The sequence below is a fragment of the Pochonia chlamydosporia genome, chromosome 2, assembly GCF_001653235.2.
Source record: "Pochonia chlamydosporia 170 chromosome 2, whole genome shotgun sequence".
Taxonomy (NCBI): domain Eukaryota; kingdom Fungi; phylum Ascomycota; class Sordariomycetes; order Hypocreales; family Clavicipitaceae; genus Pochonia; species Pochonia chlamydosporia.
The window spans coordinates 1,173,937-1,200,273 of NC_035791.1; the positions used below are offsets into that span (position 1 = coordinate 1,173,937).

Below are 26,337 nucleotides of genomic sequence, written 5' to 3' on the forward strand. Positions count from 1 at the left end.
AGGCGTAAAATAGGTGCGAGGCAAAGATCGGTAATACATCTGCCTGTTTTTCGAGGTAAAATAGGCCGGCAGTGTGTACTCCTGGATTTGTAACATATGTTGGCTAATATCACAGTGTGTGACTTCGCCTACACCTTAGAGCGCTCAAAAGGGTACAGTATATACTGCTTCTTACCTGATCGTTGGTGTCATCTGGGACTGTGCACATGATTTTCGGCACGTAGGACATACATCAGATCCAGTTTCCAAATGAAAGAGGCGAAAAACTGCATATTGATATTACAGATGTCGTGATATACCATGTCTAACCTAAATTCCCATCTCATCGTAATCCAAATGTTAAATTAAATCGGCTCATCCCTCGGCTCAATAAGAACCTCATTAACAGCCACATGCTCCGGCTGCGTCACTGCATACAAAATCGCTCCCGCAACGTCCTCCGCATCTAGGACCTTCGCACCCGTAGGTTCACCATACTTCTTCAACGCCTCCGCATCCGTAGAGATATTCAACAGCCCCGTGTCCACATTACCGGGCTGAATGCCAGTGACGCGAAGACCCGAGCCGACGGTCTCCAAACGCAAGCTCTGGAGGGTGGCTTCCACGAAGAACTTGCTGGCGGAGTACACGCCCAGGCCGGGGAACACTTTGCGCCCTGCGTCGGAGGAGATGGCGACGATGTGGCCGCGCTTTCGCTCGAGGAAGCCGGGGACTGTGGAGGAGAGGCAGTGCAGCAGGCCCTTGCAGTTGATGTCGACGGTGCGCTCCCACTCTTCGGTTTGGCAGTTGGCCATCATGGTGAAGTACATGACGCCAGCACAGCTGACGAGGATGTCGATGGGTCCGAGCTTCTCGGTGGTAGTCTTCATGAGGGACTCTACTTGGGCCTTGCTGGTGACGTCGGTCTTGTGTACTAGGATTTTGCCGCTGCAAGTGGATAGCTTGGCCTTGACCTTCTCAAGTTCATCGGTTCGACGAGCGGCGAGGGCAATGTGGGCGCCTTCACCTGCGAGTTTGGCGGCGACGGCGGCACCGATGCCAGAGGAGGCCCCGGTGATGACGGCTACGCGACCGGACAGGCGTCCCTTCTTGGCGGGAGAGTGCACGCCGTTTACCTTGAGGCGCAGAGGGGGCCGTGGAAGCCAACCACGTGCGAAGAAGTGTCTTGCGTATGTTTCCCACAAGTTCCTATCGATCTTGGGTCGGGAAACGCCATACAGATCCAGGGCAGGTTGAGTGGCGCCATCTTTGAGGATAGTAACCAGCTCCAAGGTATCAACTGTGGGCATACCACCACGGAGAATGTCGACTGTAAAAGGATCGTCACCACCTCGTCCTGACCCGCGCTTCTCCTTCCACAGAGACACCCAATCGTCCCAGGGAAGTCGTTTAGTCGGATATCCAAGGGCTTCAAGATCTTGGAACACCTGTTCAGCAGTCACTGGCGCAGGGTCACCCAAGTGATACAGCTTCTGTTTTGTGCAAGGGTGGTTGGCTAAGGTGACAATAGCTTGGCTCACAAAGTCGACTGGTGTCATTTCTGCCAGCCAGCCGTCAACCTTGGGAGCAAAGCCGAGGTGCAAAGATTCGACAATCAGCGCGTTCAAAAGATCGTAAGTGTTAGTGGCACCAGTCACACTGTGACCACTAATAGTACCAGGTCGATATACCTTGACGTGCATGCCTCGGCGACCAGCTTCATAAACCAGCGTCTCGGCAACCCACTTCGTTTGGCCATAGCCGTCGGGCAGCTTTGTCGGTACATCACTGATATCCAGCATTGCTTCCTCCGTCCACGGGGTCTTGGATGGGGGTAAGACGCCGTTGGTCGATACGTGGTGCATAGTGGCTCCTCCTCGAGAGGCAAGCCTCAAAATCTCACGGGTACCTCCTACGTTAGCATTTCGCAATGCAGCATAGGGGTATACCAAGTTGACAGTGGCGGCAGCGTGAACAATTACATCAACGCGTGAGGCAAGGTCCTGGAAAGCCTCGGGGGAGAGACCGAGACGGTTACGGGCCAAGTTACCGGGCACAACCTCCATCCTTTCCAGCATGGCGTCATTCCAAATTCCCTGGTCAATCAAATTCTTTCGAATACGAGCAATACCGGCTGGGCGGCAGTCAATGTTGGGGTCCGTGAAACGAATAAGGCAGAGAATTTGAGCTGAAGTGTTCTCCAAAAGAGACTTCAGAAGGAAGGCGCCCAAATAACCCGTCGCACCGGTGAGAAGAATAGTCTCGGCATCGTTGAGGCGGCACATGGGCTTCCCGTTGGATTTGATGTCATCCGGCAGTGCAGAGTCGGCAAGCAATACGGCAGGAAGGTCTGCTTGTACGGCTGCTGTATGACCATCTCGGGCCGCTCTCACCGCATCCAAATGGCCCTCCAAGGTTGGAGTACCGGCGAGGGGTGCAAGAGGAACCGGAAAACCGAAAGTTCTTGTTAGGCGACCGGCCAAATCAGCCAAGGTCAATGAGTGACCACCGAGATCGAAGAAGCTGTGGCTTTGCGAGATGGCACTGGCTGGGATGTTGAGAGACAAAGCCCACATCTTGATAATAGTGTCCATCTTAATTCGTGTGTCATGCTCCTTCTTGGCATTGATGTTGGGGGTCTTTGGGGAAGGCGGAGGAGGCAAAGCATTGAGGTCGGTCTTGCCCGAGACGCCATGGGTGGGTAGCGACTCAAGTTCAACCCAGATGGTGGGAATCATATAATGGGCAAGATGATCGGATAGTGCTCGTCTGGCCACGGGACTGTATCCCGACTCATCAACGACCAAAACTGTTCGATTCCGATGCTCGCCCTTATCAGGGACGACATAGGCCACCAATTGCTTCTCTAAACCGTCACCGCGGGCAACGACAGCGCAAGCTCGAACTGCGAGGTGCTTGACAATTGTCGCCTCGACAGCGCCAGGCTGGACGGTGTATCCTCTGGTCTTGATCATTCCACCGACTCTGCCTGTGATTTCGAGGAGGCCAGAGGGAAGAATTCTGGCCATGTCTCCCGTTCGGTACATTCTCGCGTCCAAACCAGTCGAAAATGGGTCTATTTGGAAAGCCTTTGCTGTGGTTTCTGGGAGATTGAGATATCCCCTAGCCAGCATATCACCACCAACGTATAGCTCACCACTGGTGCCAACGTCTACTCTGTTGCCAGCCTCGTCAAGGATGTAGATAGTCGACGGGTCCATTGGCGGACCAACAGGGCAAACCCTAGCCTCGTAGTCTATAAAGCTCTTGATATCGCCTGCTGCAACTTCGTGCGTCTCGCTAGCGCTGTATACGTTGAGAAGTCGAACATTGGGCAGTGCCGCGAAAGCACGACGGCACAGATCAGTTGTGACAACCTCGCCATTGAGCCACAGGGACTTCAGGTCCGGGAGGGTATCGGCGAGAGATGGGTGACGAGTGAGAACGGTAGCGAGGAGTGTTGGGGTCATCAATGTGTCAGTGATTTTTCGAGCAGCAAGGAACTCGACCAATCCCTCGGGATCATAGCTTGCGCAGTCCGGGACCGCTACGGTGGTCGCTCCACGGAGGAGCGGCCGGAGCATTTCCCAAGTGAAGAATACATTGCAAGCCACTCGGTCGCCGGGTCCTAGATCGCTAAGACCAAATCTCAAATCGTATGAGCAGACTGAGGCCCGGTGTGGATTCGCTATACCCTTGGGTTTACCGGTCGTGCCAGAAGAGTACGAAACAAAGGCAAGTCTGTCAAGATCATCTTCTGCCGGCAGTGGGGGTTTCGGTTCCACTAGAATTGGCTCATTCGCGCCAACAGTCATGTCTGGTTGATCAATGACAATAACCGGGATATCGACTTTGAGGTTGCTAGCATGGGCCTTTTGCGTCACAATGACGGTCGGTCTAGCATCATCAATGACGTCGCGTAATAAAGCTGCGGGATAAGCCAATTCAAGCACCAAATAGGCACCGCCGGCTCTGAGAGCTGCCAGGGACGCGACAACGTTATCGGCGCTGCGATTCATGAGTACGCCGACAAGGCAATCTCTACCGACGCCATACTGACGAAGGCGATCCGCCAGGGCCCAGGTCTCGCTGTCGAGTTCGGCGTATGTGAGGGTTCGTTTTTCATCTTCGAGGGCGACCGCTTGAGGGGTAGCCTGTGCCTGTCGCTCAAAGAGCGCTGCCAGGTCTATCGAAGTGTTGATTGTCATCTTGCCGCTCAAGAATGGTGACAGATGCTAGACGTAGATGGGGAGGTGAAGCGGCAGCCAAACGAGGCAGCTGACGAAACTTAAGTGAGATCCAGCCAGATCTGAATCTCAGTAGCACCGCTTTTTCCCGAAAATGTCCAATGTAGGTAATCTGGTTGGGAAAGGTGAGTTGCTGCAATTGCAATTGCCCTTGAAGCCGTTTGCAGGCACGTGGGTTCGACGAAGAAAATCTTGTGGAGGTTTCTCACAGTGCTAGGCACCGTTGCCGATCAATTGCCACAAGAACCAGTTCCTGACTCTACAATGAGGGAATTGATGCAACGTACAGCTCAAAAAAAAACAACCCCGTAGTCGGTACAATACACCAAATTAAGAGAGGAACAGCTTCCAGGAGTGGAGAGCGGTCACAAGTTGGGTGGCAATGGGACACGCGACACTTTATACGGGGAGGTGAGCAGGTCGACACCAAACATTTGAACCCAACTTGACACGACATGAACAATCCAGAAACCCATGTGAATGTGACTAGGGGGCAACATTACAGAGCCTATCACATCCCACAGCTTATTCCCTTGGGGGTTCGGTCTGGCATGCGTCCACTTTGCTAGTCTCATCTGGCCTAGACTTTGTGGGATGTCGGTCTGAAGCCGATTATTTTAAACTCAACAATGATGTTCCCCTCCACGCCACTGGCCGAAAAGAGAAAGCGGTCACACGAAGCCTCGCCAAATCAGGATGGCGGTGAGAGAATTGCCTTCTTCTGCCCCTGTTGTGCCCCTGCACGTTGGATGTCAGGCGTCTCCCTTTCGTCTTTGTGCATCAATGTCAAAGGGGTGCAGAAGTCTTCGGCGCTGTCGAAATCGAGCACAGTCACAGACGCGATTCTCAGCAAAAATACGAACATTTTAAATCAGCCATGCTGCCAATTAATCCTTCCGAGCAGTACTCGAGGTGTTCACTTTTCCCCCGCGCTGCGAACGGGTACCGCTGGCTCATCTTGACATTTGCGTGACCCATTGCCGTTTGCGGCTTAGCGTCTCTCTCCATTGGCCCAGAGGAAACCTCAACAAAAATGAAAGGTTGGCCCATGTCGACAAATTCCAGGGTTCTGCAGGTTGTGCTTTTGGCATGTGACAGAGTTGGGTCTCCGTTGATTCTGGCAGTTGGGTGCTTTATGCTATTATTAATTGCATAGCCAGTAAGGTTATTCGTGGGTGAATTGGAGGTGGCTGAGGGCCAGGATGCGGTCAGCATGGACACCTTCGACGAGACTGCATATGCAGGCACGAAATGGCTGGAATTCAGACCAGACGAAAAGTGCCGACTCCGCGTGTCTCATGCCGGACGCCCGACTCCTGAATAGGATAAAGAAATGCATACCATGCATGCATCGAGTGTTGCAATTCGCAGCCATCAATGCGCCGACTCGCGCTTCCCCGCGTTTGGGTGATAATTTCCGGTCTTGTTTCCCGCGCGTTTAATGCTGTGCATCTCACGACTTGATATCGTGACTTGCTGAACCATCATGAATATGTCCACAGCACAGTTGCAACGAGGCTGATACAGAGGGCTTCCTCCCAGAACTCGGTTGGTGAGCGATTTTGTATCGTTTCAAAGCCTCATTGAGACAGATGGCGCAGACAATGCCCCAAAGTTCTCAATAGAGACCACCAACCAGGGCAACCAAAACACTGTATATCCTATTGAGGATGAAAATTAGAAAGCCACATTTTCCACGTTCACGCAATAATGGCCAAGCACGTAATTCGTCCAAAACGGGTATCATTACTATATAGACAGACAGGTCATGACTGAACCTAACTCATAAAATGCAATCGCCATATATGCATGCAACCAACGCCATATGCAAAATCGCGAACATGGTCCAACACCTCTAAATCTCAGTCCTCCCCATAGTGAGATCAATGTTCTCCATCTTGACCATCTTGGTGCGGAACACGACCTTGTGGCCAATATACAGGACGATGAAGAGCAAAATGCTGACATAGCTGACGAAGAAGTCGCTCGTGTTCCACTCGATGAACACGGTGAATCCACTGGTGAGCAGGATCAAAATGTTGAAGAAGAGCCCAAACCAGGACAGGTAGGGCTGGAATGGCGCGACGTAGGGCAGCGACGAGCGAGGCTGGCCGCGCAGACTGAGAACCTTCATGAAACGCAGGTGGCAGACGTTGATGAGAGCCCAGACGATGAAGCCAGCGACGGCGGTGATGTTCAACAGCCAGTTGAAGACGGTTGCGCCGCTCTGCGACAAGTTTAGGAAGGCGAGGAGACCGAGCAGCGAGCAGAACGCAACGGACCAGTAGGGGGTGCCGAATCGGTTCGTCTTCTTGAAGACAGCCGGGGCGAGACCTTCGTCGGCAAGGGCGTACAGGATTCGGGTGCTGGAATAGACGTCGGAGCTGGCTGCTGAGAGCACGGCAGTCAATAAGACGGCGTTGATGATGTCAGGGAGGACCTGGACTCCAGCGAGCTTGGCAACAATGACGAGAGGCGAGGCCGAGGCGTTTTGGGCAGTGCTTTGCAGGTCGGCATTGTCGTAGGGGATGTTGATTCCGATGAAGAAGACGGTACCGACGAAGAGGATGAAGTTGCCCCAGAAGGTCCATCGGATAGCTTGGGGAATGGCCTTGCGAGGGTTCTCGGTCTCACCGGCACCGATACCAACGAGCTCTGAGCCCTGATAACTGAAGCCGGCGGTGATCAAGACGGACCAGAATCCAACGAACTTGCCAGCTGCGCCGCTCACAACATACTCGGCAAAGGCACCGGGATAGGTCCAGTATCTGAAACCAATGTAGCCCTGCTGTCCGGCACCAGCGTTGATGCAGATGCCAAAAATAATGAAGCCGATAACCGTGACGACCTTGATGCTGGAGAACCACATTTCCATCTCGCCGAAGTATCGGACGGGAAAGAAATTGACTCCGGTGAAGATGACCCAGAAGATGGCAATCCAGACGCCAATGCTCACAGCCTCTGTCCAGTACTGGATAATGAGACCAGCGGCCGTAAGCTCAAGGCCAAACGTGATGGACCAACTGAACCAGTAGATCCAGCCCATGGCAAAGCCGAGAGTTGGGTCGACAAACCGACTAGCATAGACGGTAAAGGCACCAGCAACGGGCATATAAGCAGCCATCTCACCGAGGGCAACCATGACAGAGTAGACGACGAGACCGATGAAGACGAAACCAATGAGCAGAGACGCAGGACCAGCCTTGGCCAGCGCACCGCCAGTACCAAGGAACAAACCAGTACCAAAAGTAGCACCAATAGCAATAAATTGCAAGTGACGACCCTGCAAAGATCGGGTCAGACCAGTTTGGCCAGCCTCTACGTCCTCGGCGCCCTTCTTCTCGTTGGTCCGGTCATTGCTGGCTCGAGGCGTCTTTTCGTCCGCCATCTTCGTGTCCATTTGTGTTCAATCGAACTTCGGTCGTAGTCGGGTGTGAAATTGGAGTTGTAGAGATGAAGGTTTATCGATCGCCGCTATTGGGGTGCGGAGATAAAGTTTGACTTGGACTTGGGCTTGGCCGGAAGAAGATTTTGCATCAACAGGCGAGGGCAGGTGGCAAGAGTGCAGCACGATCCCGTGGTCACCGAGCAAACTGCTAACAGTGGACAGGGTAAGCTCAATGCTCACTATTTCGACTTGCGAAATATCGTCTAGAAAGACTGACAGAGTTTGTGGTGTGGGCAGGACGTATTGCGATGGACGGGCCGTCGGCCTCTTATACATGGGAATGGCATGACTAGTATGGGGGGGATGAGGGCAAAGCGCCATTGATACTGCGACAGCCACAACCCGATGAGTCTGCAATATCTGCTCCTGGTGCTAATCTCAATGCCAATGCTACTCCAGCTGGTTGTGCTAATCCCTAATCCTGGCAGAACGGAACAGCATCTAGAGCCCGTTATCAGCGACTCTACGGGGTTGCCCCATCTTGCCCCATCCGATGCGCAAAATTTATCCATTCATGATACAATTCAGTAACGTAACTCCACGTGGGTAGTGTGTGCGGAAGCATCAGAGAGACACTCACACCAGGCTCGCGGTTGAGACAGTCACGTCTAGTCTGGTCGATTGACCGGCGCCGGACCCCAGTCGTCTGTCGTCGCCATCATCAATGGATGTTAAAATTCTTGGGCGGAGGAATGAAGGACAGAAGGCTGCATGGAACCCGTCTAGCGCCGCCACCCGCTACACCCAGACGCAGGATGTGCTGCCGATGACCGGGTTCATCATATCTGCAGGGGGATTGTGCGTCTGGTTTTTTTTTCTTCCCTTCCTGGGTGCTGCAATGTTCCTTGTCCAAGCTTGGCAGAGCGCAGAATCTGCCGTGGCTCGGCGATACCGACCCGCTGAAGACTGCCACACTTTTTCCGCCTGTCGCCCTACCATGGCGTTCAATGCCTGGAGGAGTTTGCCAATCAAATCTGACAGAGCTGGCCAGAAGAGGAAGAAAAATTTGTGTGCGACAGAGGCGAAAAAAAAAAAATTCCACGGTGAGCGCCACACCTTGCCGAGACCGAAGACATTATGCATACAAACTTGACTGCTGTCTTCAATGGCGTGCTTGCGATAGCTCGTTGTCACTGAAAGACCCCAAATGCAACATGTAGTCTCCATAGCATTATAGTATTCCGTCGGACGACGAGATAAGACGTCGGAAATTCGGGGATCAATTTATCAGTCCCTTGCAAAGTTGGGGGTTACCCGCAGACCTACTCCATACAAGACGCTGATTTGTACAGTTTTCGGTCCTACCAAGGTTCCAAGTTTCCTCCAGGCATTCTTTTGTGGGTAAACGAAACGCTTTGGGCCGCTCGTTGCCGCCTGGCTCAGATGAGTCGAGGCGAGAAGGCGACCGAGATTGATGGTGTGCTGGTCAGCACATCGACCAAGGATTTGGTGCTGCGAGTCATTCGAGTTGATGCTTGATAATGACATGTCTGCGCCCTTTGCCCCATGGCACATCAAATTCGAGAGGATTGTCTAGTCTCATTCTCGGTCACGTCCGCCCGTTTATTCCCTTCAATTCGGGAACATGAGCCACCTCTCAGTCATCTTTGATCAAGAATCGGCCGACAGATTCACGCCCGATTGGTACTTGGTCGACGAGCTGTTGCAACCACAACATCCATGCCACGCAAAGCTCCACGTCGTAGCTAGTGTTGAGATCAACCCACGATATGCACCTGCGGAGGTCATTCTTATTGCCTAATGTGAACATGGGCTCCTGTATTGCTTGTGGAGACGACACGAAGCTGTCATGTCGTGTCATTGCAGCCAATGGCCCGACGCCGGAGCTTCTCCAGGACGATTGCTCCGTCGAATTCTGTACTCAGATACCCCAGACATCCCCGGCTCAGACTGGAGTCAATGTCTGCATCTTCTGTCGACTAACTTAAGGATGCAATGGATGGTAAAATTGTAAATGCTGATTCAGCCTTGCGTATACAAGTTGTTCAATGTGGTGAATGCAAAATACGGCGAGTCCTCAGTCAAACTAACACCCAGATGGAGTCGCATGAGATGCCGCGCACAACCAACCTAACCATTCGATATTTTCCTCTCATCAGACGACATGCGCCTCGGGCACTCCCATATTCGTGCCTGAGTAGGGCCGGGTATCCGCGGAGAACTGTTGGAGCATTGGGGTGAGAAGCTTCCCCGCGATCACATCTCACGGCACGGGAGGTCATAGGTCCACCTCAACCTCCGATATGATCACCGGTGGCAGGCGTTTAGACGAAAAAAAAAAATGAAGCTATATAATAGTGGGATATGCTGGAGTGTGTGGAGCACGGGGATGTTCATGCTTCGATCAGCTCTGGAATATTAGTGTCCACTTTCGCCTTGCTGAAATAGGTACTTTGGGTCGCCCGCCTTTCGATTTTTGTCTTTGGTCCATGGCAGCTTTGTTGCTGTGAGCGAGAATCTGGGTCTGTCAGGTAAGTCAAGGCAAGTTGTCAAGGTTTCTTTAATCAAGGGGACCTCTTTTTGGGGAAGCTGTTTTCTCGATGTAAGCATTTGGTGGAGTCTATAACTGGTCATGCCGTTCTGTGTGCTGTTTTTTTTTTTTTTTTTTTTTTTTTTTGGAAAGAGAGAGAGAAAAATACCTCTTACGCCATGATAGAACCCAATTCTAAACCAACAAGTTGCATGGGATATTGTGTCAGAAGCAGCATTCACTTGACGCCCTTGAACTGATGCTTGAGTTGTGAGTTCCGATTGTGTCTGCGTGGTTTGGCAGAGAGCGTGTTTTCCCTGTACGACATGTGATACAGAATAGCGAGAATTGCTGTCATCTGCACAAAGCAACATATGCATTTCCTAGGCATTGACTCGTGTTTGTAACCGTCCGATATCCATTTGAAGGATGATGGATTTGCGTTACCCTGCACCAAATGATCCAGAACGGCCGTGGCCTGTGACACGTGTTTTGGGTTGAATCAAGTTAATCAAACGTCTATGTGCAACCCGTTCCAGCGTAATTTATCCGTTTCGCTGATAATTGGACGAATTGATGCCAAGTGAAGCTCGGCAGTGGCTTAGCAGAGAGCTTGAGGACACAAACACATTGCGGCCAGGATTTCGTGGCACCTCGTTGAGACACTATGCCGGGACTTGTTACCACTTCTGTGGGTGGGTGGTGGTCAATCGATTCAATTGAGAGGAAGACGGTACAATACCTCTAAGGCTCATATGGGTAGATGTTGCTAAACTGCAACGGATGGTTGACGATTGTTATGGCTGTGTTGGAGTATTGCTCGGGGTGCTGCCATTTTTTGCTCGGGGTGCGTACCGCCCCACTACAGTCTGTGGTCCAATGTATCTAAACATATCCAAGTATACACTAATACAGCTTAATATGCCTCAACACACAACGAGATATGTGATACCTTTCCCTATTTAAATACTTCTAACCCCCTACTGTAACTACCACTTCCAGATAATCACTATATACCTTTTCCTTGGAGAGTATTACCATGTTTGCTCGGGCCTTGCGCTCACTTCCCGGGAAAATTTAGGGACTAAAACTCTATCCTTGCCTGCGGCGCTGCGATTATAATTGCCAATCCAGCAGCGCATATGCTGTCCTGCTGGACTCAGGAAATACAATTAGTAGCCGGGTACTTTGCGCAGCTTAAGTGGCCTGGAAGGGAAGTTAGTGGGGCGTTAAGCACCCCGAGCAAAAATGACAGCACCCCGAGCAATACTCCTGTGTTGAAGAAGTTCATGTTGCAAAAAGTGGGACATGGCCCGTTGGCTTGGCAGCAACTTGCGTGTGTGGCTGCAGAAACCCTCTTGGCTGGCTACGAGTGTCTTGCTGGAGGTACGATGTATGGGATTATCTGTTGCGTGACTAATTCGGTCCTTTTGAGCTTACCTAGCGTTTGCGTCTCAAGTGAACGTTGACCTGCGCTGCTTCCAGATGGCTTTGCGACGGCCTTGCGATGGTGTTTCAATGGATGGACATGAAGATGATGGTAGATTCAACAAACCCATGTCGAGCCCATGTCGAGCTGGCCATCCTTGTGGGGGTTTGTGAAGGCCTGATTGGCCCGAAGCTCTGATCACCCAGCAGCGGGAAGGAGCTACCGATCGAGCAGCGATTGATGAAGCTGCAGTGCCGAGCCGAGGGCGATTGAGCGCCAGCTGCCCATGGCATGACCTCATGACTTCAATGTTGAGCTGGCACCAGACATTGAAATTAAATTGACGGTTCGACCGCGAGCTAACAGAAACCATCACTCATCAATTGATGTCCATGGTTGTCGCGCCGGCACTAAGCAGCTAGCAAGTACCAAGAATTGGGCATTGATTGACCGTCGCCATTTCATGTGCAAACAGCGATACCAACTTGGCGTGCCACTTGATTGTGCAAATCGAACCAGAGTTAATCTCCCCACTCGCAGCCGTCGCCATCGCTCCGCTTGGCATTCCTTCCATCATTGATATTGCTTGCACTACCCGCCGAGCTACCAATTTGACTTTGCACAAACCAAACTTCCCCCCTTTCTCCCTCAATTCAATTTCAAATTCCATCGCGCGCCATCTCCGCGCACTCCCATCGCCTGGCACAATTGCATTACTATCGGCGCAATAGCTGCGTGCGCATAGCTTGGTCGACTTGTCGAAAGTATCGCTATGGGTGAGGCAGACAGCTACGCCAACGGCGGCAACGAACGAGGTCCGCCGCAGCAATGGGGACAACAACAGCAATATGGTCAGCCCTATGGTCAACAGCCTTATGGCCAGCAGCCATACCAACAGCAATATCAACAGCCGCCGCCGCAAGACTATTACAACCAGTCTCAACCTCAGAACCAGAATGGATATCAGCCGGAGCCGCAACAGCAGCACCCTGATCAGTATGGCGCCCCGCCGCCATACAGCTACAACCCACCCAAGGGCAATGATCCGAATTACTCCTTTGACCAGGCGTTCAAGGTTGCAAAGCCCAAGTGGAATGATCTATGGGCTGGCATTCTGGTGAGTCAAAACATCAGCGATTTATTGAAGCACTGTTTGAAAACTCGCCGCTGACCTATCTACCCGCACAGCTCATCCTCGTCTTTCTCGGCTTCATCGCCGTTTCCGTCATCTCGATTCGAGGGTACGTCACCGGATCGCAAGGCAACGGTATCTACGGCGGAAATAATACTTTCTCCCTGAACAATAATACCATTATCCTTTTCGCATTTGGCCTGGTGGTTGCCTTTGTACTGTCGTGGGGTTACGTCACGGTTGCGCGTGTGTTCCCCAAGCAGTTCATCTGGGTCACGGGCATTCTCAACATTTGCTGGGCTATCGGGACGGCCATTTATTATCTCTACAAGAAGTATTGGTCTGCGGGCATAGTCTTCCTTATTTTCGGACTCTTTACGGCCTTTGCGTTTTATACCTGGATCCCCCGCATTCCATTCTCGGCCTTGATGCTCAAGACCAGCATCAATGTCAGCAAAAAGTATGGCCATGTCTACTTGGTTTCCCTAATTGGCGGACTCTTTGCTACGGCATTTGCTGCATGGTTCTCGGTCACCCTCACGGCAGTTTACGTCACCTACGAACCTTCGGCCAACAACCCAAAATGCGGCTCAGATGGAAATGGCTGCAGCAATGCTACTCTTATTGGTTTGACTGTTTTTATTACTTTTGCCATGTATTGGATATCAGAGTGGCTCAAGAACACGATTCACACAACCATTGCCGGGGTGTATGGTACTTGGTATTTCTGCGTGCACAACTTCCCCAAGGGTGCGACTCGCGGATCTGCCAAGCGTGCACTTACCTACAGCTTCGGTTCCATCAGTCTTGGTAGTTTGCTCGTTGCCATCGTTCAGTTCTTGCGCCAGCTATGCTCCATTGCTAGACAGCAGTCCATGGACGGAGGTGGCGTTGCGGGCATTATTGGATATGTCATTTTCTGCATTCTTGGCTGCCTTATCTCCCTCCTAGAGTGGGCGCTTGAGTTCCTGAACAAATATGCCTTTTGCCATATTGCGTTGTATGGAAAGGCATATTTCCCTGCTGCCAAGGATACCTGGAACATGATCAAAGATCGCGGAATTGACGCACTGATCAACGTACGTATTGATACTATCCGGCGCTTGTCTAACATGCAATCAACTAACATGCTTTAGGAATGCCTCATTGGTCCTGTTCTGTCTTTCGGTGCCATGTTTGTCGCCCTTGCAACGGCTCTCCTCGCTTATTTATATCTTCAATTCACCGACCCGGCCTACAATAGTAGTGGTAGCTTCACAGCAGTCATCATGGCATTCGCGTTCCTCATTGGCTTCCAAATTGCCCTCATCTTTACGACGCCGATCTCGAGTGGCATCGACACGATTTTCGTGGCGGCTGGATGGGACCCCCAGGTCATGATCAATGATCATCCTGAGCTGTATCAGGAGATGGTGAGGTTGTATCCCAAGGTGCAGCAGGCTATTCAAGTGCGGCGATAGGCTGCATCAAAATTGGTATAGTGAGAGGCAAGTTGGCCGTTGAAATTTGTCAATGAGGAACTGGGCGGGAAGAATTGGGAATGATACCATGGATGAAGTTAATTTTACCAAGTGTTGAGTATTGTTAATCGCGATAATTCGTAGTCTAATAGTTTTATAATCATTATTCACGTTGCGCCGTTGTGGAACTCTTATTGCTCATCACCAAACACCACAGCATTCTCAAACGCCCACTCCCGTATGTCATCAAAGTTACGGCATGTATGAAGCGTGCTGAAATCCGGCCAGTGCCCCTCAAATCCATCATAATACCTGAATGGAAAGACCCCAATGTCGCTTTGGCACATGAGACTTACCCTCAGAATCTCGATACAATGATCTACACACGTCAGCTGCTTCCACTTCGTCTCACTTACAGAACTCGTACCTAGATGTCCTCGCAAATCTTGAGGTTCAACCTCAATGTCACCGCCGTGATGTGAATAGTACTCCCTGTAGCTATCTTGCCGCAGGAGATTCAGGCAGTGCAGCTGGTGGAAGACTTGTATGCCGACCCGGTAGCCCTCTTTGCCTGTTCTCGGGTCCTTGATCTTGAGGGATTGAGGATCCAGACCCAGACGGTCGAGTTCCTGGCGTGTGATCATTTGGTCGCCGACATCGTATGTGATGTGGTTCCATGCTTTGTCGACCTTGGGCCCGTAGCCGATGTATTCGGTCATTGTTTGCACGGGGGTGATGTTGTACCGTGTTGTTTGGTACTTGACTATTGAGGCGGCGGGGGCTACGTGCTGTTAGCTGTCTGCGTGATTCTCATTTTGAGGTACTTACAGTATGGGGTGTCGAGTCTGCATCCTTGAGCAGAGTCAGACGGTCGACCGTATCGTAGACAGTATGCAAGGGCGAGTAATGCGAGCGAAATTGATAAGAGTAGACCGTGGCATAGCCATATCAGGGCTTGTGCGTATTCGTCGCTTATGGAGAAAAGACGGGCAAGTTTGTGCTTGGGAGGTTGTGCTACTGGTTTCTCTATGAGGTGTTCCTCGTCTAGGGCAATTGCCTGGTAGGATTTGTCCATGTTGTGTAATTAATTTACCAAATTGATTGAGATGCAAGATTGTAGAGTGGAACTATTGGAGATATGAGTTTAGCTGAGAGGTATAAGTTGGTTGCTTTCAATCGGTTGCGAAAAAGAAAATGCGAGGGAAATGAATAGCCTCAAGTTGACGAAATGAACAGCGTCAAATTGACTTGAGGCAAATCTAGACCTCACACACAACATAATGCTTGCCAGGAATATAACCCAAACAAAACAGAAACAGGTGCGACACGTACGAATCGATACGGAGGCGAGGAGTTGCAAAACCGGCAGGCAATTATTCACGGCGGTTAAGTCACTAACCAATTACATGACTCGAATCATCAACTTGTATCATCCCTGTTGACGTACCCTCTGGGAATAACCTCGGGCCTAATGGGATTTGAGCCCAGGATACGCCATACAGATCAGCAGAGACCAAAGGTTTGGATCTAGCGATGGGACTAAAATCAGTACTCTTGTCGCGAGGTACTGGTGGTGTGCTTCAGACCGGGGATAACTGTGTGAAGGAGGCGTTTCATATCTGACCTTCCTGACAGGTCGCTCCCCAAACTCCAACGCGGAGATGATTCGCGCGTAGTAATTCTCCGTCGGGCGTGTTCGAAGATTGATCGGCTGTCTCATTCGGTCACGCGCGTTGAATGTCCACACGATCTTGCCAAGGAATGTCCAGTCGGCCCCGGCCGGGCGGTCGCTATGATGTGGAATCGCGGGAAACATTCCGCTTTGGCGCCCGGGGATGAAGAGTCACGATGCTTCACTTCTGACTCGCATGTGAAACTTGGTGGGAGGGTTGGTTGCGACGGGCGGTGATACACTAGGCTGTGACGAGCTATGGAGTTGCACTTTATCTGCGGGAGGGTTCTTGACGAGAGACGAATCGTAATTTGGCTGTTGGCGAACAGGGTGAATACAACAGTGATGCTTTACTTCTCCTGACTCCTATCAGCCTATGCGATGAGACGTCCCACGAGCGTCTTGTTTCGAACCGTTGGTCGATGACAAGGTGTAAGAAGCATGTACGCTCTTTTTGGAAATGCTGATTTCATCTGAAGATCAGTGTGCCCCTGAGTTGCTACCACATATATATTCCTCATGAACTCATCTCGTCTCATCTCCTGCTCAGTCATCTCACCCCTTCAGCCTGCCATCGCTTGACGCGACACCTTTCCTGCTGTTCTTGTTCCATTATACTGTTTCATTCTCTACTCTCACTATGCATTCTCCCTCCGTTATTCTCATTGGAGCGCTGGCCGCTCATGCCGCATGCACCAGCGTCACACCGAATGGCGGCATAGTCCGACGTTATGCTGTAAGTTCCATCTATTTATCTGGACGAACGCAACTAATTATCACAGGCACCGTTGGCATTGATGGCTGCACCTGTACTCGGACTCCCCGCCGTTGCAAACGTTGAATCTCGAGAGGTTAGTTGTGACAGTGTGTTTGATTGACGGTTGCTAATGTTTCTGCAGCCTCACCACCAGGGTGCCAAGGGGAAGGGCAAAGCGAAGGGCAAAGCGAAGGCCAAGGCTGGCAATAACAACGCTGCTGTTGCACCAGGCGACAACAACAAGAGAGATCTTGATGCCCGTCATCATCAGGGTGCCAAGGCCAATGGAGCCGGGGCAAAGGCGAAGGGAAAGGCGAAGGGCAAAGCGAAGGCCAAGGCCGGCAATAACAAGAGAGAGATTGATGTGCGTCATCATCAGGGTGCCAAGGCCAAGGGAAAGGCGAAGGGCAAGGCAAAGGCAGGGGCAAATGCTGCCGCTGTTGGAAATAATGCGAATGCTTGAAATGGTGCTGCGAACTAACGACATGACTGGTACTAGAGATGTGATGAGGCGGCACTGTCTAGAATACATGGCCTGGAAACGGCATATGTTTTTGGAAGTATTGTGTAGACGGCTTGTTACTTTGACTAATGTCTTGGCGCGAAGCAGCTACCTGAGTATCTTGTGAGAAAGCCTCGAGTGAACTTGGGTTTCATACTAGCATTAAGATTTCTCTGAGAGAGTGATATATTACTACTACATGGTGAAACAAAGATACTAGTTAGCATAATACCTCTGACGGATAATTCACACACATATTGTTGTTATCAGGTCGCTATATCGGAAACCGAAATTGGTCCGAAAGTGTTGACAGATATCATTGGGACTATGTTCTGCATCAGTACCGTTCCCCTTTGCGAGGGCAAATGACCTAGCTGTCATCTCTCTGTACCATCGGTATTGACTCCCAGTCCATGCTATTCTGCGTCCGCCCGTATTCATGTTCATGAATAATTGTTAGGTCTGCCACGTTGTCCGATTCAGACATGACCAGCACCTTCTTCCAGATAAGACTTGATCCCACCTCCGGGGCAGCCTGAGATATAGAGAAATGGAAATTAGGTAAAATGAACAAAGCGGCCTTGGAGTCTATGTGATAGGACCCAGTCAGGAAGGCTGCCATGGCAAAACTGACTCCTCTCTTCCACATACGCCCCCAAAAAGGGGTTTCGTCAATGCTCTCCCCGCGGTGATGGCGTGTTCACTTCTGTCACAGGAATCCTTCAACACAAACCATTCACACACAAGCCCTCTGATGCCCATTGCCTACAACCCCCGCACCCCGTATCGCTAAATAATCGCTAATCCATCGCTAATAGTTCGCTAATGCCTCGGGTGGCGGGCTAGAGTACCCAATTTGGGCATTTTGGCTTATTTGGACCAATTAAACTTGGCGGCATGGACTTTTGACTTGACTGGAAGCATAGTGGCGTGGACCTGCTAAACCGCTATCACTGCGGAGTTGTGGAGAGCATTGAGCGTCAAGCGGTTCTTGCAATGTCATTTGACATGGTTTATATTTTCTAACTGGCTCATGATATCACTGACTAGTCTGGTTTTTGGACCAGTCGAAATAAGCTCAACTGACATTGTTACCGCGGCAGCCGGCTTACCGAGTTAACCTGAGAATTGTGCTCTAGAGCCAACTGTATGATGAACAGCTGCTACACTAGTACTTAAATAGTTGCTTGTCCTGTTTGTCGTATCTTCAAATATGCACTACAAAAAATAAGACACAAGTTTATTCCTTACCCCTCGAACTAATACAACATCATGGCCAAAGTACAAGGATCCTATGATGAAGCCTTTGACGACGTTAAGAAGCTGATGCAGCAATACCTTGATGCTGGCGAAGAAGTTGGTGCCTCTATATATGTGGACTGGAAGGGAAAAGGTGTGGTGAACCTCTGGGGCGGATTCTGCGGAGAGGACCAGACCCGTCCGTGGACTGAAGACACAATCACCAATGTGTGGTCCCTCAGCAAGACGGTGACAAATCTTGCCGCCTTGATGTTAGCGGACCGTGGCTTGATAGATTTGGACGAGAATGTTGCCAAGTACTGGCCAGAATTTGGCGCGAATGGCAAAGACAACATCAAGGTACGACATATCTTGGCCCATACCTCTGGTGTATCTGGATGGGATCAACCGATTTCTCTCGAGGATTTGTACGACCCAGAGAGATCAGCCTCGCTGTTGGCAAAGCAAGCTCCTTGGTGGGACCCTGGTACCGCGTCTGGATATCATGCCCTCAACCAGGGCCATCTAGTTGGCGAGCTGGTCAGGCGAGTTACTGGAAAATCGTTGAAGAAGTTCATTTCAGACGAGATCAGCAAACCACTCGGTGCCGACTTTCAACTTGGAGCCAAAGAGTCAGACTGGCCACGCATTTCTCATGTAATCCCTCCTGACGTAACCGAAATAGGGGCAGGCTTGAAAGCGCTTGATCCCAATCAACCTGCATTCAAGACCTTCACCGGTCCTCCCCCAGACGCAGCAGCAGCCAACACCACTGGGTGGAGGAATGCCGAGATCGGTGCGGCCAATGGCCACGGTAATGCTCGCTCTGTTGTGCAAATTTTGTCTACGATTTCTCTTGGAGGAGAAAGCCAGGGCGTTCGGCTTTTGTCACCGGAGACGGTTGAACGAATTTTCGAGGAGCAGGCCAACGGGGTAGATCTGGTCCTCGGCTTACCTCTCCGACTCGGTATCGGCTATGGGCTGCCAAATGCTTCGGTGCCGCATCTTCCTGAGGGTCGGGTGTGTTATTGGGGAGGATGGGGTGGCTCCGCCATCATTATGGATGTTGATAGGGGGTTGACAATTGGCTATGTCATGAACAAGATGGCTCCTGAGACATTGGGTTCGGCACGGGGCCTGAGCTATGTTCGTTCGATTTACAATGTGATCAACAAGGCGAAGAGCGGGTAGACCAGTAGTGTGAGATACCTCGAAGGAAAGTACTGCACTGAGCGTTGTAATGCAGTATGCGATAGTGCCCAATTCAGCAATGCCTCCATGTTTGACAAATATGTTGACACTATTTATTGAATGTAAAGCGTGCTGCCTACAATAATAGCAAGCGAAGGCAGTGAGCTACGTAGCCGTAACCCAGAGATAGTAATTTGCTAAAGCTATAAGAGGTCCTTCTGGGTGGAACTAAAACGTAGCATCTATCAAGCAGTTGTTCTGGCTCTTCTCAATCTGCTTGTTCTTCCAAGGATGATCAGTGTAGGACATCCATAGCCAGCTCTCATATCCCATCGTCCAATGAACACACGGCAGGTTACAACATGGAATTTCTTTTTGCATCTTTGAAGACAATTAGACGCTAAATTATTCCGCATTGTATACTTTTTGGTTTTCGACCCGAAAGCGTGCCATGCAACACTACCTTGTGCGCTTTGAGTATGTGCTTGTGCGATGCCATTTCCCATAGAACTTCCCGTTTCTGCGAACAGCCGCCCGTCATATAGGCCGCTACTAAGTTGAGTCATCGTTCAGTTTCAGTGAAAGCACCTGAGTAGTTGCAAAGTTGGTTGAAGAGGCCGTCATCAAACCGCAGCCAAGATGCCCACTCTGATGCACCACCTTCGGACGCAGTGTCGTGGACGTTGATGTTGCCGCCGTAGCTGACCTGGGACGAATCGAATGGCGGTAAATTCGTGCTATTTCTGCCATTTAACACGCCGTTAATCTCAATACTTCGATGTATATGCGGACCACGGCTCCTGGCGAGGTCTGCGTTGGACTCGCCGGTGAGCAGGCTGTGAGGATCTTGAATACGAGCCATTGCCACCATAAGTTCAACCATACGGTACGCAAGATCAGATGTTGGCCAGATATCTCGCTGCCTCGATATTGCCTCACTGCACCATCGGAATTTCAGTCTCTGCCTGTCGCACACAGCTCCCGAAGAAGCCTTTATGCCAACAAGGAATGCGGGAAGAGTAGAGATGAAGAATGTGGTGGCGTACGGCGGCAGCTTCGACACCAAGTGCTGCTCACAGAAGAGTTGAGCCATCCGTGCTGTTTCATTGGCAACTCTTTCGGCAGCCAACTTGATATCATGGACAGGAAAATCCGTCGAGCTTGAGCCCATTTTGATTGAGAGTAGTGGCCTGTACAACAGACCAAGTGTCATCAAAGAAAACATGTAGAGTTCTGCACGATACAAAAACAGTGCTTCATCGTCTTCAGTCCTCTCTGAGCCATTGTTGGCAGGTGCTTCAAATACACAATCATCTGGTAGAGCTTCCTTCCATTGCTCCAGTTTACGGTGCAGCTGAAGGTTCTCGTCCATCTTATCCACTCTCAGTCTTGGAGAATACAGCTGGACGCAGGTTGCAGGTGTCTTCGAATCACTGGATAATGCATAATTCTGAGACAGTATGCTTGCAACCAAGCGCGCCAACTTGAGTCTTTCAATGCATAACCGTGCCAAGTACTGCCTCGTTTTCGTGTCGGTCAGCATTGCAGAACCACTAGGCAAAGCAATGCTGGGAGTGACCGGCTCGGTCTCGAAATCATTCACGGTGAGCATCGGCATGTTGAGCTCCTCATCACCGACGAATTGTAGCGGCTTCCGTGTTGCGAGCGCCATGACCCTGTCTCTTAATACACACAACCACCAGAGGCGCTTGAGCAGTTTCTGTGTTCTCGGAGGCCACTTCTGCATGCTGCTACGGTTGCCGAGGCCGATCCTGTTTGCTAATATGCGGCATACACCTAGCCAGTACCACGGGTCTTTCTGGTCATCTGGGGTTTCGAACCAGTCGGTGATGAGCAAGAGGGCTTGGATAACTGGGACAGGGTCGTCTTCCCAGTCGAATTCGTAAAGTTGCTATGTACTTGGTCAGCCTACTACATGCCGTGTTAACTGTGACCGGGTCATCAAATTGCTTACTTTTACTTTGATGTAGAATGCTTTACGAGCTGCCTTTCTCGTCTTGAAGCCAAGAGATTCAAGCAATGGCATGCTCACGAACGCAGAGCCAGCAAAAAGGATGGCTTGTAACAGAATGAGGCTGCACGGTGGCTCAGACATGTCGACTCTGTTGATGGACTGGAAGAAATCCTGCAGATTGACAACTGGGATGTATGGGTGAACATATAAAACAAAAGAGCGGATAAATTCATCGCGCATAGTAACCTCTGGCACGGTCAAGGCCCCGCGACTGGCCAGAAATGCTGTATCATCGGTGCTGAAGCCATGGCGCGCGGTCTTCACGTAAGAGGGGATGTTGGCAGACAACAAGGTCGACGGCGACGGCAATGCCTGTGGTGGAAGCACAGAAGCACAGGGATATTGAGATGCCGCATTTGTCGGTTGAGTAATAGAACTCTCATAGGATATACTGTGACTCGGAACAGGCAAGTTTTGGAGAAGTTGTTTCTGTCGGCGATGATTTCTGCTCCTCTTGGATTCCAACCGCACGCAAATAATGCCATCCGCACGGCAGTTGCTGCAAGGGTTGCCGCAAATTATTAGATCACATTTTACTTTTCTCTTCCGGCAGCCTTGGCATACATGGCTTGCTCGAGTCTTCTTGAGTTGCGGGCTTGGGGAGTGGAATCCAGGTGGACAGTCCGGATGTGATGATGGCGGTATATTTGTGTGTGTATTCATTGAATTATGAGAGCAACGCAACCTGCTGAATGCAATTTCGCAAATGAAACGTCTCACAACAGGATGAAAGTTGGGTTAGGCATATAAAGTATTGATGTAGGAAGAGGCAAATGATAGCCGAGGCGTTTGCTGCGAAGCCAATGCGGGGTCAAGTTTGGTTAAATATTTGACTTCTTCCATTCACAAAAATGTACTAGGCTCTAGTGTTTTCAAGATATTTCATCCATTCGCATCGTCCCCAAGCTAAGCCCACTTCAATGAGGCACCCCAAGAAACATGGTAAACCTTTAAACCGATTATTCTGATTCTGTCTATTCCGTCTTGGCGGAGAACAGATGATATCGGCACGGCTCTACGCAGGACTTTACTCAATATAGCCTTCAGGGAACTGATTGACCAACTTCCGCATCTCTTGAATCAATCTATATTGCTGTTAGCCCAAGAAACCAAAAGAGTAGGAGCAATAGCTTCGTTTCATACGTGTCCCTAAAGTATGGCGCTTCTGGATACAGCGCCGAATCGTGAATAATTACGCGTCTGAGATTGAGTCAGTTGATGCATCGGCATAAGATGGAGGAATTACTCACGTAGCGTAAAGTGCATCCCGGGCATCCCAATCTTCTACCGGCTCAGATTTTGGGATATGTTTGTGATAACTTTCCAGACACTCTCTGGCCCAGTCATTTTCCAGCGTGCGCAGCGTAGCGAGTTCATCTGGGTTACCGTCAGCATCTACAACCCTAGACAAGAAGGACAAAAATAATTGGCCATTTTTCATGAGGTATCTTACACTCGTTATGCCCCCAAAAGGCTGACGCGTCAAACATCAATGGCTCCTCGGATTCCTCTTGAACGGAAACATTTCCGAGCCATAAATCACCATGTATAAGCACTGGCTTGATACTTCTGCCCTTACTTTCCAGAGGACGAAGCAGTCTTGGTATAACCTTGTCGAAGAACGGCCCAGAGAGCTCTTGAAGTTCCTGGCTCGGTCCTCGTGCTTCTTGGTCGAGCGTCAACATTCGTCGCATGCCCCTGGCGTAGAATTCCTCCCATGTATCTGTCCAAGTGTTATCCTGGGCAAGTGTTCCATTGCATGTAGCTACGTGAAACCCGAATTTGCCAGTAGGGTTGTGCTTGACACTGAGGGTATGAAGCTGAGCTACGGCATGGGTGAAACGGGGAATTGCTGGATCCCCCTCGCGAAGTTTGTGGAAAGTGAATAGGATAAAATGGCGTTCGGATTCCTTGCATTTTCCCCACGCCAGTGGTTTTGGTGAGAAGGCTGGAACGATCTCGTTGATCAATTTCATCGACTCGTACTCTCCTTTAAACATGGTGCTGGCATTCGGACCCTCGGTAAGCTGTGGTCCAAGGTCAGTATATCGTTCATCAAATGTTGAAGAACAAGGGGAGGTGCTGGGGAGATCTACTTTCAAAAAGTACGAAGCATCCTTCCCATCAAGTTCTGTGTCGATTCTGGCAGTTGTGTTCCAATTGCTTCCGCCATGGCCTCTGCACTCTTTCACGACAGCCCCAGGTGGAAGATCTAGAACTGTTAGCAACAACGTGCTTTGACGCAGGACCGGAGAAGAGAATCTTACGCGCGATGATCTCCTCGTCGAGCTCGATGGGTCCTTCGTGAACTTTTGGTTTGTTTTGTATATCCCAGTAGCCTTGCGACATTGTGGCAGATCTGATGCTTCTATTTGATGGTGTAATCGAGGGGAAGTCTTCTGAGATGCGGGCGAGGAGATGTGCGAAACCGGCTACAATCTTGGGCACATGTACTTTTCCGGCAAGGTAACTGCTACCAGACCCCAAAATAAACTTTACACTTGGGCCACCATGTTTTCTTCTCTTTGTTGAAAGCCAAAGAGGTATCTGTGCATCGCGTACGGAATACCCACCTGAGGAAGAGCTGGGACCAACATGTCTAGTCATCAATACTTCTGTCGTACCACTTCATCCTGGCCAAAAATAGCAGAGAGTTCCGAATGTCCATTGAGTGCATTTGTTCATCCATCCATGTAGCTCGGCTGATGCACCCGCTGAGCGGATTTGAAGGCTGGTTGGTCACCGTGAGTTGGCATGGTGACACAACCTATACGAAAGGTGTCGACAGGCACAGCCCAGCCAACCACCTATCAACCCCCCTGTGACCAGTGCTGTAGACTGACCAGGTATTTGAGAATGTCAAGTGCTTGAGAAGCCTGAATGCAGAACTGAGGTTGCTCCAGGGAGCCTGAGTGGCAACCATTGCCCAGTAGTGTCAAGTTCGTTTTGCCTCGTGGCAGTGGCCGTGCAGGAGCCGAAGGCATAATTCTAAATTTTGAGGCCATTTATCGACCGACTCGCATTTCACAGTCTCATAAACTAATATCCATTGCAGTCTGGCATCAGCGGTTGATAGTCGTATAGTGCTGATGTGCTACTGTTTGATAAGCCGGCGGCTTTCTGGACTGTTACTGCAATGGCAATCTGTACCCTCAGCTACTGGCCATTCTTATTGTGTCCGGTGCCTTGGTCGCCGAAAGCGGGATTAATTCTTTTGTTTAAGGTGTATTCATGCATATTTTGGCGATCATATGTAGATGAATCTGACTTGGGACAGAGTTTTGAGACAATAAAATTATCTAGTTCAAACTTGTGTGCATTCTTGCCGAAACTAGCCATCATTCGCCCTGATACCCGTTTGGGTACTTCCGGAGAAGTCGCTTCATGTCTTCGATTGCCCTGGCCGTAGATGTTAATTCATGGACATCAATTCTTCCGGGTTTCCTTACATCTTTCTGAAATTGCTGTTGTCAGGGTATAAGGTTGAAGCGCAAAAGTGGCCACTTCTGTCCTGGTTATTAGCCTCTTTCGCAGGCATCGCAGGCATCGAAAACTACGATGCACCTACATAGCATAGAGAAGGTTACGATCTTCGTAATCTTCCTCGGGGGCCGAGATTGGGAAAAACTTGTGGTACTCTCTCATCCAGTGGCGGCCAAGTCGATAGCGCGGGGTTGCCATACTTCCAACATCATCTGTTGATGTAAGTTCGTGCTGTTGGTGAAGGGCGGAACGAATTCAAAACACGTACATTCGTTGTGACCCCAAAATACCGAGGGATCAAAGTACACAGGCTCGCCTGTGGTAGCATTCGTGGCCATATTGCCATACCAGATGTCGGCATGAAGCGCAACTGGTTTGAGGAGTCGGCCTTTCGTCCCGAGCGGACGTAGCAAGCGGGGGATGACCTTGGCTATGAACTGCGGCAATATCTCGTCGAGTTCCTCACTTTCGCCCTGCGAGACAAGTTCTTGATCAACAAAAGATTGGAAACGGCGCGTATACATTTCCTCCCACGTTTTGCACCAAGTGATATTTTGGTACATGGTGCCTTCATGCGTCATTACATGAAATCCAAACTCTTTTGGTGCATCTTTATCGTTCATACTGTCTTGGTGAAGCCTGGCAAGCATCGCGCAAAATTTCCGTATATCTGGAAGCTCCTCAATCATATCCATGAACTCGCTCAAGTAGAAGTGCGTATTAGGATCGGACTTGTACGTACCCCAGGCTACTGGGCGAGGAATGCCTTCTGGAGTGTATTTATGGATTACCTTGGAGCCCTCGCATTCGCCTCGAATCATACTCATGCCAAGCTCTCCGGAAGAGGATTTGACGAAATACTTTGCTGCTGTCTTGTCGGCTAATTCCACATCGATTCGGGCAGTCCGTGTCCAGAAGCTTGCACCGTGAGCTCTGGCATCCATTATCTTGGACCCTGGAGGAAGGTCTTCAGACAATTAGCATCCCGGCTGCAATTTTGTTTCCATTGGCCCTATGCGGCGCTAAGAGAAATTCAGCTTGAAAATAAAACTCATTACGTACGCTCTGCGACGGCCTCGTCCACGAGGAATACCTGGTCACTATCCGTCTGTGTTGGCTTCGGAATTCCATTCATCTCCGTCATTTTGTTACAGTAATATCGATGATGATGGGTGTCGAGAGATGTATAAAAGTAAAGGTTCAAGTCAACGATGCTAATAACTGTAAGGGTGTTGCTATTTTGACCACGAATATCTTTGGCTCTGAGAAAAA

General features: G+C 50.3%; 6 protein-coding genes across 6 annotated transcripts; 3 read left to right on the forward strand and 3 right to left on the reverse strand.

The window, feature by feature from the left end:
* Positions 1-344: 344 nt before the first annotated feature.
* VFPPC_02492 (hybrid NRPS/PKS enzyme) lies at positions 345-4,187 on the reverse strand (the record flags this gene model as incomplete). Its single annotated transcript, XM_018282134.1, has 1 exon — positions 345-4,187. One exon carries the CDS (start codon positions 4,185-4,187, stop codon positions 345-347), a length of 3,843 nt encoding a protein of 1,280 aa, XP_018146483.1.
* A 1,894-nt stretch (positions 4,188-6,081) lies between these two features.
* On the reverse strand, positions 6,082-7,614 carry VFPPC_02493 (arginine permease; the record flags this gene model as incomplete). Its single annotated transcript, XM_018282135.1, has 1 exon — positions 6,082-7,614. The coding sequence occupies one exon, from the start codon at positions 7,612-7,614 to the stop codon at positions 6,082-6,084; it is 1,533 nt and encodes a 510-aa protein (XP_018146484.1).
* Positions 7,615-12,366: 4,752 nt separating this feature from the next.
* On the forward strand, positions 12,367-14,186 carry VFPPC_02495 (protein PNS1; the record flags this gene model as incomplete). Its single annotated transcript, XM_018282137.1, has 3 exons — positions 12,367-12,711; positions 12,783-13,805; positions 13,863-14,186. 3 exons carry the CDS (start codon positions 12,367-12,369, stop codon positions 14,184-14,186), a joined length of 1,692 nt encoding a protein of 563 aa, XP_018146486.1.
* A 191-nt stretch (positions 14,187-14,377) lies between these two features.
* VFPPC_02496 (hypothetical protein) lies at positions 14,378-15,261 on the reverse strand (the record flags this gene model as incomplete). The annotated part of the gene is made up of 3 exons (XM_018282138.1): positions 14,378-14,565; positions 14,614-14,967; positions 15,015-15,261. 3 exons carry the CDS (start codon positions 15,259-15,261, stop codon positions 14,378-14,380), a joined length of 789 nt encoding a protein of 262 aa, XP_018146487.1.
* A 1,237-nt stretch (positions 15,262-16,498) lies between these two features.
* VFPPC_13284 (hypothetical protein) lies at positions 16,499-17,078 on the forward strand (the record flags this gene model as incomplete). Its single annotated transcript, XM_018291061.1, has 3 exons — positions 16,499-16,594; positions 16,641-16,709; positions 16,758-17,078. The coding sequence occupies 3 exons, from the start codon at positions 16,499-16,501 to the stop codon at positions 17,076-17,078; spliced, it is 486 nt and encodes a 161-aa protein (XP_018146488.1).
* A 1,311-nt stretch (positions 17,079-18,389) lies between these two features.
* Positions 18,390-19,547, forward strand: VFPPC_13285 (beta-lactamase; the record flags this gene model as incomplete). Its single annotated transcript, XM_018291062.1, has 1 exon — positions 18,390-19,547. The coding sequence occupies one exon, from the start codon at positions 18,390-18,392 to the stop codon at positions 19,545-19,547; it is 1,158 nt and encodes a 385-aa protein (XP_018146489.1).
* Positions 19,548-26,337: the final 6,790 nt, after the last annotated feature.